General features: G+C 33.6%; 1 protein-coding gene across 1 annotated transcript in view; it reads right to left on the bottom strand.

The window, feature by feature from the left end:
* LOC123662525 (probable Rho GTPase-activating protein CG5521) overlaps positions 1-7,548 on the bottom strand; it is a 45,839-nt gene extending 38,291 nt beyond the window's left edge. The window contains exons 1-9 of the mRNA XM_045597368.1: positions 7,443-7,548; positions 6,977-7,087; positions 6,410-6,427; positions 5,528-5,699; positions 4,872-5,446; positions 4,491-4,787; positions 3,775-3,956; positions 715-855; positions 51-229 (exon numbers count right to left, since the gene is read on the bottom strand). Of these exons, the coding sequence (XP_045453324.1) occupies positions 51-229; positions 715-855; positions 3,775-3,956; positions 4,491-4,787; positions 4,872-5,446; positions 5,528-5,699; positions 6,410-6,427; positions 6,977-7,087; positions 7,443-7,548 (1,781 nt within the window). The remainder of the gene's footprint in view (positions 1-50; positions 230-714; positions 856-3,774; positions 3,957-4,490; positions 4,788-4,871; positions 5,447-5,527; positions 5,700-6,409; positions 6,428-6,976; positions 7,088-7,442) is intronic.
* Positions 7,549-12,986: the final 5,438 nt, after the last annotated feature.

The following is a 12,986-nucleotide window of genomic DNA, read 5'->3' as shown; positions in this document are numbered from 1 at the left end:
AATTCATTCGTGGCATTCAATACGGATAGGTTAGTGCCAGCGATACTGACCACGAGTTGGCGTCCATGGCGACGTGCATGACCATGTAGCGGTAGATGTTGAGCACGCGCTTGCAGGTGTCGGTCTGCTCGTCCAGCAGCTGCGGGCCCAGCGCGCCCGGCGGCGCCACCGGCCCGCCGCTCGCCACGAACACGTTCGCCGCCTGCGTCATGAACACCTGCAGCACATTCTGTAAACGGGAACATGACATCAGTATATTGAGATAAAGGATTCTTTATAAGTATTCTATATTTCTATTATAATACTAGACCAGCTGCGCGATTTCTCTTACATTTATTGTTACGAGGTGTTTTTAGCTTAACAAATTTCTTTAACAAATAATATTTTGAAAAAAAAAAACATTTTTTTATAATATGTAATTTTTCAACTCTTCCATTTGTATATAATAACTATTTCAACAATAAATTCTTATGATATATAATAAGTTGTGATTTTGAGTTTCTTGAAAAAGCTTTGATCTGTATAAACTAACTTGTTCACACTTACTAATGGCTGAAAAATGAAGGATCCAAATTATCCACAGCTATTCATTCTGAAATTCCAATGGGACCACTAACTAAGCGGGTGAAACTACATAGTAGAATGTATTTGTGCGTGTTACATATGTATGAGTGTCTAATGTGTATTATAGACATGTATGTATGAGAGCCTCACCTGAAGACCTGCGCGCACCATGACATTGTCGCGACCAACGGCGCCGAGGTAGGAGTCAGTGCGCAGGCGCCGCGCCGGGGCCTCCGGCTGCCCGGCCTGCTCGAACACGCTCTCCATGAGGAATGGTGGCACCTCCGCCACCTGCGCGCAGAGGAAAACCCCTGATAAGAACATGTTGAACGACTTCATTTACAACTAGCTGTGCCTGCGACTTCGTCCGCGTGACGATACGCGCGATAAAGAAGCTCGACAAATGAGTGCTTCACGAATTGAATGAACGCCAGCGCGAAATACGCGTCGAGACGTGCCTTGAACTGCTCAACAGACACACAAACAAAGGCATATTGAATCGCATTGTTACTTGTGACGAAAAATGGATTCTATTCGACAATCGCAAGCGCTCAGCTGGTTGGTTAGATCCTGGTTCAGTACCTAAACAATGCCCTAAACGAAAAATGACCCCTAAGAAAGTGATGGTAACTTTTTGATGGTCTAGCGCCGGTGTAATTCATCACAGCTTTTTACCAAACGGCATGAGCATTACTGCAGATATGTCCCTACTGTGAAGAACTAAACACAATAATGGGGAAGCTCGCAAGTCTCCAACCAGCTTTAGTAAATCGCTCGGCTCCGCTGCTCTTGCTCGACAACGCGCGACCTCATACTGCACAGCATACGGTCTCCAAGTTACAAGAGCTGGGGTTGGAAGTTCTCCGTCATCCATCGTACTCACCAGATCTTGCCCCTACAGACTTCTACTTTTTCCAGAATTTGGATAACTTTTTGGCGGGAAAAAATTCAATACCCGAGAGGCAGTACAAAATGCCTTTAAAGAGTGTTGGCTCCCGTCCAGCAGGGGTTTTCAAGAAAGGCATCAATAAGTTACCACTACGTTGACAAAAATGCATTCATTTCAAGGGTAATTACTTTGAATAATAAAAATCAAAAATATAGAAAAAAAGTGCGTTAGCTTATTTCATCAAAAACGGCAATTTCATAGTTCATGGTTTGTCTGGAAGGGACCACTCTTGTAGCGATCACACAGTCTGTGGGAGTGTGGTTTGATTGGAAGCCCTCTCACAGTCCCACATATACTCAATCACTTTGATAGCGCGATGTAAGATACGTCAGTTTTCTCTAGTTTTTTGTATGCCGCGCGCATAGATATAGTAAAAAAAGTAGATAATGCGCGGCCTTTGTTGTTAGTGAAGCCACAAAATTCGGCTCCTTCAAGTAAATACACGCGCTCACGCACACATATGCATCAAACTACGCTCATTTTCGTTAGTATGTCACGAGGCTTCATACAGTAACTTTGCTTATAAAATGCCGTCTTGTGTGATTAAATGGTGCAAAAACAATACCAAAGTAAACAAAAAATCTGAAGGAATATCGTTTCACACGTAAGTACATATAAAACTTTAAATTTATTGTTATTCCAAAATAATATTGAGGTTATTCGGAACTTATAATTTCAATGTCACAAAATGACGTACCACGGGAGAGTTGCCAGTAGTTCTTTTTTTCAATACCCCAAAATGTGGGTAAGTAAATTGTACGCAATCAGAAAAATAATGAAGTAAAAAGTAGACATAGTTATTGTTTTTTTTTCTCGTGTTATTTTATGTTACATAAATTGAAAATAAAAAAATCAAAATATATTTATAAATTATTAACTCGTTTGTTTTATGTTTTAACTTTTTACAATTTTTGAGTAAACTAGGTACCCATATTTTACTATCAAATTTCATGGTTTTAGGTTTCCAACGAATATTTTAATAAGAGGTGAATGGGTAGCGGCTGTAAGACTGAGAAAATGACCACGATTATGCTGGCCATGCGCATAAAGTCAATTTAATACGATTAGTGATTGATAAATATTTGAACATAAGACTACATCATATTAGTAAAATGCAAACAATGACGATGACTCTGAGTTCTAAGCGACAAAAATTTAAAAAACTTATACAACATAAAGGATTCTAGGTTTAAGAAAAATAGTTAAAAAAAAAACCCACTGCAAACTGAAAAGAGATAAACAGAGGGGATAGGAAGTGACCATACATACGATTATCTTACGAATATATTTTTTTTATTATTCTACCGATTTTTGGTTTTATTTTTAGTCATTACAGCCTATATACAGTCCACTGCTGGACATAGGCCTCCACAAGTTTACGCCAAAAATAACGTGAACTTATGTGTTTTGTTTTTATTTTTAGTAAATTGATTTAAAACTATAAACAGGTTTTTATTTTCACATACCCATTTTACCTATATTAAATTAATTGTTTAATAAAAATTTTAGGGACTTTTTTTAAAAGGTGTCAACACTTCACTCACTCACACATCTTTAAAAAAGTGGCTTCAGTTTTCTGTTCTAGGTGCGTTATCTACCTTTTTTTACTTGATCTATGGCCGCGCGATAGATTTTGCTACAAGTCTTTGTGCAATCGATTCAGCCTGTAACATTCCATTTTTGGGCATAGGGCTCTTTCTTTTAGGGCTTTTCTTACAATCCATGTAGGAGAAGGATCATCATTGTATATATATATATATATATATATATACAATGAAATAAAAAAATTATAACAATTAAAGAAATATATATATATATATATATATATATATATATATATATATATATATATATATTTCTTTAATTGTTATAATTTTTTTATTTCTTTTAATGGTGTCCTATAAAGTGTAATAAATAGTAGAGTCACTCCTTTTTAAAGTCCACATATCTCCAATCCCTACTAATATTATAAATGTGAATGTAAGTTTATTTGTTACGCTTTCTATTTAATACGCTTACTATTACGCTTCTTATTTAATAGCTTTCAATGCGGGCGAAGCCGCGCGTTAAAGCTAGTATTCTATATGTAGTAGCACTTATGATTTCAATACAATGTGCAGTCCTTCTAGTGGGTGGCTTTATTGGTGTGCTATGTACCACATAAAGATTTTTATATTAAATATTATAAATAAAGCTCACATCAGTTTGGTCATGAATAAAAAATACTTTCCCACATGTTGTCTTTAATTTTTTTTACATACGTTCATTTGGATCCAATCTTTGTAAAGCGCGATGACGCGTCGTATGGCGGCGGCGTGCGAGAAAGGAAGCAGGAAGGCTTGCCGTAGCACTTCAATGGTGAAGTCCACGTGCTCGCGGGACCAGCAGCAGAGCACGTCACGCAACACTTGCTCAGAACTCAACTCTTCATACATGCCCGAACCTGCTATTGATTAATAAAAGTTGTTTATTATTTTTATTCGTAATTTTGTAATGAAGTTTGAGACATACGAGCGACTTGACGTCTTGAGTGGTTTCAATCTGGTTTATGTTAATAGCTTTCTTTTTATGTACTGTATTTTTTACCGACTTCAAAAAAGGAGGAGGTCCTCAATTTGATTGTATTTTTTATGTATATTTCCTTATAGTTCTTAACTCGTTGGACCGATTTTGATGATTCTTTTTTTTAATCAAAAGCTGATGGTTGTCATTCGGTCCCGCTTCTTATCTACTCACTAATAATCTAATCCTTAATGATGCATAATTAATCGACTACCTACGTCGTATTACTTGTCAATACAATTGAAGTCGGTTTATTTCATTTGCGAGCAAACACAATTAGTTTTGAAAAATTTCTATTATTAAAATTGGACATTTCGGTTCAGAAATCAATAAAATTAAATAATTGCGTTTACCTCTATTAGTGTTTTAAAATTGGTATAAATAATTTTCTTTGTTTCAAAACAATTAAGTTAACCTGATTCTAAGCTAGGATGTGGTGTAATAGATGCAGAGTCATGGGATGAGGCTCTGCTGGAATCAGATGGATGTCCAACTGTGAAGGATGTTTCTTCCTCATGGTGGAGTGAAGTCGCAGGGGTTGGTGTTCCTGAATGTGGCAATTGTGAGCCTGTGCTTGTCATAGAGGAAGGCTGCCAACCATCACTGCCACCAGTTTTCTTCATGAAATGTGCGTAACTCGCTACCCATTTAATGAGAGTTACACGACAAAGTACATAATCATCTTCCAAGATGTTGTGCTGTACTGGCAGTTCTAAAAAAAAAATATAAAAGAATTGCAATTAAAGAATTGTTCTATAAAAATAATAATTAATTATTTAATATATCCTTTACATACCTAGGTTGGGTTTATATAACGAGTTTTTGTGGTTGAATTGAGGGCAAATTATTGGCAAATAGTAGATTTTGAATTTTTCTAACAGAAATGCAAAGCTTCTCATTGCTTTTGCATGTGATCGATCTTTCCACTGTATTTTTGTTACTGATGTGGCCATTCCATCAAGAAGTATTTCAAAGAAGTACTTTGTTTCATTGTCAACTAATCTGTCATTGGCACCCGCTGGTAGTAATGGCTGTATGTCTACACTTTGGACTGGATTGAGGGCATTGGTATCATGAAAAATAGAAGCTGAAACATTTGCTATTTTGCCCATTATGCCCACTGGAGTTTGTTCAACTACAACTTTTTTTGCATTATCTGAAGTGGCATTAAAATTTGGATGTTGCATAATGTCATCCATTTTAAATTCACCAATATCATTGGGTACATTTGCATCAGAGGATTTGGTTTTAAAAGGTGATCCAACTGGCGGTAGACATGAATCTGGTAGTCCTGGCACTAGTGACGCGAAAATACGATTAACTTCTGAAGGAGCATTGTCACCAAGAGCTTGATACCACAACAAAAAATATCTAAAAATTCAGAAACAATGTTTCATATAAAGCACGATTTATTTTTGTTAGATATAAAGTTAAATTTGAAATTATATTTACCTTATAGCCTCTGCCCTTAGCTTTTGTGAATTTCCACTATGAAGTAATTTTGAAAAAATTCTTGTCAAAGAATGCAATTGCCACCTTTTCCCAATAAGCTCTGGTAAAAGGCATAATACTTTTTCCAAGAGTGACAGGGCCCCTTCAAGCTCCTCTCTGCCTGCTTTGTGAACTAAAATAAACAAATCTTACAGTTCCTTTGAAATACTTTTTTGATGTATGATATAGGTTAGAAGATCAGTATCCGAAGCAAATGGCAATATCCAACAAATCTCTAAGTTAAATGTTCTGAATGATATTTTTATTAGAAGTTTATTAATGCTGCTATAACTTATACAACCAATACATGCAATCTCTCACTTCACAGAATACATCATGCTATCATATAAAAAAGTGCTTGTAGTGTACACAATGTATGCATATTATAATATGTACCAACAAAACTTAAGCATTGTATTTGTATAATAGTATTTACACAAATATTACATTAGATATATTTACACAGTTTTAATGAAATGTAAATTTTTTTTTTTCAAATATCCAAAATTTATTATCTTTTTATAGATTTTAATACATCTATTTTGAGTGCAGGAGACAATTTAAAGCATGAGATAAGCTGTGATAATGCAAAATAAGTGTACTGAGGAAGAGTGTTGTGTATAAAATACTGTAATACAGCTTTTATAAACTCAAATATGAAAATAGAAATAAAAAATATATTAAGTTAAGCAATTACATCAATTCTATCATGAAATATGTGAAGTTGATAAAATTTTGAGATGTAGATGATAAATGATTTCTACTTATTAAGTTAGACCATAAACCCAAACTAATAATCTTAAATGCTGCACTTTACATGATATTGCGACACCCATAACTCACCTAGGTGAAACGGAAGTTCTGTATGGTAAAAAAAAAAAAAAAAATAAGTCAATGTGCAAAACTAATATAAAGATTCTAATTAAATTAATTTACAGATTACTTAAACTTAAAAACCATACAATAATTGCTAATTCAATGGCGGTTAGATATACAAATAAATTTTCATTTGGAGTCACGGTTGAGGATGTCAAAATAGCGGAAACTTTAAAAAAATATAAATTTATTACAAACAACACTGTTAAATGTCTTAACAATCTTGATCACTTTATATAATTACAAATAATATAAGTAACTAATAATTATAAACATTTCAAAAAATTTATAAACTAGTAACATATACAAGTGACTACACATAAACAAGAAACAGTGAAGTATAATATTTGCAAAAGCATTTATTAATAAGCTTTTGACAATCCATAGAGATATTATTAATTCTCAAATAATAAATCCCAAAGTCCAGTAGTTGCTTTGTCTTAATTTCTATAATACAGTTTATGTTTTCAAGAATAGATTAAATTAAAGATTACTAAAAAACTTTCTATATATAAGTATAGAGACAGTACATACCTCTCTGTCTGAGGTTATTTTCAGCGAGTATGAAATTGTCATACAAAATAAAATAAACATGGCTGAAATTATTTTCGAAGTAATTTTTAGCTTCATCAGCATCAAAATGCTCTGTAAAATTAATAACAAATATTTATAAACACGTACACAAACTTCTATTATTACTAAAGTGAAAATATTTTATCTGAGATAACTGTAAATGTCAAAGAAATTAGAACGTTGGTTAATGTAAAAGTACTTCTTCCAAAAGAACCGTGGACGAAAAAATCTCATTAACAAAACGTAACTTCTTCTAAGATAAGTACAAATACATTAAGAAACATCAATTACAGTTATTCTCGACTAATTAGCATGTTGGACGCGATATAGCGTTGGTTTTACTCAGCAAACAATTCTAAACTTTACAACTTTCTACAATATCCAAATGAGATTAAGTTATTTTGCCGTTAAATATTAATCAACTTGCCTAGAACAATTTTTAAATGTTTTAGTCTGGTTGTCGAATCCTTTTTTGAATCCTGTATTTTGACTGTTGATTTCTTAACATCCTGATGCGACTTCTTGGTGAACATTTCGCTGGTGTTAATGTAACCTAATAATGTAGCAATGCATTATTTTTAGGAAAATTTTTAATAATTTCACATTGTTTTTTTGCTAAGTTTTCACTGCACATAACTTTCATCTGTGCGTTGAGTTTTCACTCACAAAAGTCATCTCCATCTAAAGTGACAAGTTGACGTAAGCCATATTTTTTTTCTTTGTTGGCAAGTATTTGATACCTATGATTATTATACACATGATTATTATTTTCCAATGATTTTCAACAACAGTAAGACAGTATACTATAATAGTTTTGTATTTGGATTTTTTTTTGTATGTGCTATTTTTAAGTACCAAAATATTGTGTTTATTGCATTTTGACATATAACTCAAAATTATATTTCTTAAGTAGGTATTTGTATAAATTTGAGTCCAGTTTGAGCGTTTTGTATGTGACTATTTTTTTAGAATTTTGAATGTGTATAAAAGATATTCTTTAAAGATAGATATAGGCCATGGACATTGATACTGAACTGCGGATTTTTTATAGACCTGTAAAGGAGGAATAACTCCATATACATATATTATATGTTATTGATCCATATATATTTTAAAAGTAAGTAGGTAATTTTTTGAACAGAAGCTTACAGTGGCTTGATTAATTGTAACTTTATTAACATTTCTCATCTTATAAATACAAAAAAAAAATTCTTTATGATTCATTCTGTATATTGGTAAAAATCCTAAACAGAAAGAAAGACGCAGTGGAATATTTAGTAGTTTCGTAGTTATGGTGTAATGTAGTGAGGAAAAAAAGTTAAGTAAAATAAAGTAAGGTTAAAGTATTCATCATCATCATCATTTCAGCCTATCGCAGTCCACTGCTGGACAGACGGGTAAAAAATCACCCACAGTCACCACGCTGCACTATGAGAAAATCGCGTATGTTTCGTCTCAAAACTCCGTATCTCAGTTGTTTCAAAACTAAATGAGCTGTAATTTTGCAGACATATACTATGTACAAAGTTTAATGGAAATATTTTGATTATGAAAATTCTGTTTATTAATTAATTTAAGAAATAAAACTTAAAACAATACATGCATTCGTATCATATTCATTCATTCATATTGAAAAATAAACAAAATTTGTCTTTTTTTTTGTAATTTACATAAAATGGAATAATAGTAACAAACGAAAAAAAAATGTACAAAATTCAGGAAGCTCCTACAGATTTTCGTTGATAGCAAGGAAGGCCTTGGCTTCATCTAAAAGTTCTTTCGATATTGTTTCTGAGGTGTTTCTCAAACTTGATACGTATGGATCAGAAGTGTACAATAAGGTATGGAACACGTCTTCATTGGTAGCCACTCTTGAACACTTTCTACAATGATGAAGTCTAAACTTTTTGTAATCCTTATTTCGGGATTCTTGCGCGTCTTCGGACAATTGTCCGATAGGTAAAATAGCATCGTACTCAATGATTTTTTCTCCGTGAATAAGTATTTTATGCACGGACGAAGACATATAATACCAATTATAAATATTTACGTACAGTTTGGCTGTACTATATGCGTATTCACCGAACTTTTTTGAATTAATAGCCATTCCAAATGACATAGTTTGTAGTATTATGTACATTCGTTTTATAAATTCTACGTCTACACTTGTAATGTCTGCAGAGCAAGAGTAATTCTGAAAAAATCTCCGAGCTGTGTTTCCGTCATTACTATTTCCAGTGCCTTGTTGAGGTTTATTGACATGCAGTCTCATTTACTCCCTAAACCGCTTTTGTACCAGTTTTTTCTTTTCGTCTTTGTTTTTTTTTTATTTTCAGGTGTAGTAGCTGACCACTTTTCAAAAGACAAGAAATGTCTAAGATCATCTCCATACTCCTAATCCAAGCATGTAGTGTTGACAGTCCGTATTAAAATGAACTTTCGTTCACATCTCGTGTCCTAATTGCCTCTAAGTTATTCATTTGCCGAGGAGTAGCACCACAAACTGTACAAGAAGCGCTCGAACGAGTCTCAGTTAAAACTTGTGCCACTTTACCATCAATCATGGTTAAAAATAGAGATGAAATAATCATGAGTAATTTCGATTACCTCACCATTCTTATTTATCAGGGAGGGAGACAGATTTTGTTTTTGATTGTTGATATCAGCCACAACAGACGCGGTTTTTTCAGGAGTTTCTTTGGAAAATTCTAACAATATAGGTCTGCAATATCTTACAGATGAGCAAGTTTCATTCTAAACATTTTTGAATATCATATCAAAAATTGACCGCTCCAGCGGGATTCGAACCCGCGTCTTCGACATACCGCGTCGACACGGTATGTCGAAGACGCGGGTTCGAATCCCGCTGGAGCGGTCAATTTTTGATATGATATTCAAAAATGTTTAGAATTCCTAATTGTGGGTAACACAAAAATAAAAATCGTACATATTAAAAAAAAAAAAAAAAAAAAAAAGTTTCATTCTTTCAAACAACAGTATTAGTTGTCTCATCTATGAGTCTAATGGGTACAAGTGAAGCAATAAAAAGGTTTACATCTAATATTAAATCGCTTTCTTCGGGCAAAAACTCTGTCCTGATGACCCATCACAACCCCATTTACAGAATAGTTCCAACTTTCTTAAACTGTTTTTGTAAACTGAATCAATTAGTAATATACGTGCTATACAGTATGATCCAACAAGTCCTGCAGATTGACTTTTGCACTTATGTTAGTAATGGTTATGCTCGAATCTGGTGGGTAACACATCTTCTTCGCTTCGACTAATGTTGGATAAGAAGGAAACACTGAGCAGTTTTTGTCTGCCAAACAAAGTCGACGTTTCCCATACTGTTCTTTGTTAAGATCTAAGTCAATAAAGGTCCGTAGTGTTTCCTCCTGTGAAAAAGGTGTAACGTCTTCAGAGTTCTCAGTAATGTATTTAAGAATTTTTTTTCTTATCATTTTATGATGCAGTTCGTATAATATTAACGATTGTGGCCTCCTCCGTCTCACCCATAGACCGTAACTCCTGAGCATATGCATTGAGCACACAGTCCAATCCGTATTCTTGTATTAATTCCATGTTTTTTTCGTTTCTTTGTTTTTTCTGAAGATGCTTCGTATGGTTTCGAAGGTTTGCCACCACTACTTCCAGACGTATTAGGGCCATTAACCGTGACTCGACACTCTAGTGGAACACGAAATTGACCATCTAACGAATCGACGTTCTTACTTTCAAAGCGTTCTATTATCCCAGATGCATTTCTCCAGTGTTCGTTACATTTAGATACCAAGTTTCTTTGAATGTAAGAGACCACAGTAGTCATATCCTCTGGTGACAAATTGAAATTTTCTTGTAAGTGGTCTTCTATATTATTCCAATTTATCAACAAATTACACAACTCTCGCTTGCTACAAACAAATTCACCCATTTTTCAAATCAGTTAACTTTTGGGAATATTTGGAAATAGGTATTTATTTATTTATTTATTTATTTATTTATTTATAGAACACCAACAAAGTATACACCAAATTTCAAGTACATATACAATAACAGTAGAGTCTGAGTGTAACTTTAATTATAGGTGATAACTACATTAAATTTGGGTAACATACACTAATAACACACATAAATAACATACATATGACAAGAACTTAAGATAGTGTTATACAGTTAAATTAACTACATTAAAAGATTGAACAAAAGAAATCAAAATATTAAAAAGAAATAATTTGTAAAATACTAAATACTGATCACTTTGCTGATAAATACAATTTAATCATTATTTTAAATTTAAAATTTGTGTCGTTAAAAATATCTATGTCCAGATTTTTTGAAATAATGCTGTAGGATCTCATCATCCTGTTTAAAGGTGCCTGATAGCCCAAGTTAGAACAAGCTGAGGTACAATAAAATAGCATTCGTTTATTTACACGTAGACATTTAGTAGGTGCCGATAAGCAAACAGAACTAAGCAAAACAGGACAATCCAGTACACCATTAATTAGTTTATGCAGAAACAGGTAGTCAAGCAAGCATCTTCGACTTTCGAGAGTGTTCATATTAAAGTGACTCAATCTATCACGATAATGCGGTATCTTATTAGCTAAGCCAAATCTAAAAGTAAGGTGCCACATAAAACGTTTCTGAATGCGTTCCAATCTAGAGATATAAATATTGTAAAAAGGGTTCCAAACAACACTACAGTATTCGAGCCCACTGCGAACGAATGCGTTATATAAAGCTATAGTAGTTTGGGGGTTGGTAAACTCGCTACTATTCCGCAGTATAAATCCCAGATTCTTGAAACCCTTGCTACACATTCCTTCGATATGATTATTAAATCGTAATTCACTATCTAGCATTACACCCAAGTCGCGAATAGTATGTACCGTTTTCAAAGTGTAGTGATTCAAACTATATTCCCTTTGACTCACTAATTTATGTCTGGTAAAGCACATGACATGACACTTTTCATGGTTTAGACTCATACCATTAAAATTACACCAATCCATGAGACGATTCAAATCACTTTGAAGTAAATCAGTATCATCGGGGGAAGAAATAATGCGAAAGAACTTAAGATCGTCAGCATACAAGAATATTTTTGAGTATAAAAAGCATTCATTTATATCGTTTATAAATATGTTGAACAATATCGGTCCCAGATGAGAACCTTGAGGAACTCCCGATGACACGTTGTATGCGTTAGATAAATAGCCATTTACAACAACAATCGACTCTCTTTTGTTAAGGTAAGATTCAAACCAATTTAGCAAAACACCTGTTATACCGTATTCATAAAGTTTTTTTAAAAGAATAGTATGAGGAACCCTGTCGAACGCCTTGCTGAAATCTGTATAGATAGCATCGATGCTTTGGCGAGAATCAACTGCCGTGGAAATGGCGTTTGTAAAGGACACCAAGTTTGTCGATGTTGATCTACACTTGAGAAACCCGTGCTGATGAGGACTAATAACCTGTTTAAAGTGCCATGTGATAATAGGACATAAAAGTTTTTCAAAAATTTTGGCAAATACTGATAGGATGGAAATGGGCCTATAATTGTTAACGTTTTCGGTATCACCGCTTTTGAACAAGGGGACTATTAAAGCTCTCTTCCAAACTGCCGGAAATGTACCAGATGATAGTGACTTATTATAAATTACTGAAAGTGGATATGCAAGAGCGGAAGCACATTTAACAACAAAAAACGACGGTATTCCGTCAAAACCTGCACCTTTATGAGGATCCATTCTTTTCAAAACATTTAATACCTTATCAGGGGCAATAAAAATATTATTCAAGCATGTATTACTTCTAGCTGGAAAATCATGAAAAGAGTTATTTGAAACTACATTATTGCTATTATATACGGAAGAAAAATGTTCCGCAAGCAAATTACATATATCAGGTCCATTAGTAGCAGTTTTACCATCTAATTCCATTCGTGATGGATAATTACTTT

This window comes from Melitaea cinxia, chromosome 18 (genome assembly GCF_905220565.1).
Source record: "Melitaea cinxia chromosome 18, ilMelCinx1.1, whole genome shotgun sequence".
NCBI classification, from domain to species: domain Eukaryota; kingdom Metazoa; phylum Arthropoda; class Insecta; order Lepidoptera; family Nymphalidae; genus Melitaea; species Melitaea cinxia.
This window is presented reverse-complemented; position numbering and strand designations above follow the sequence as displayed.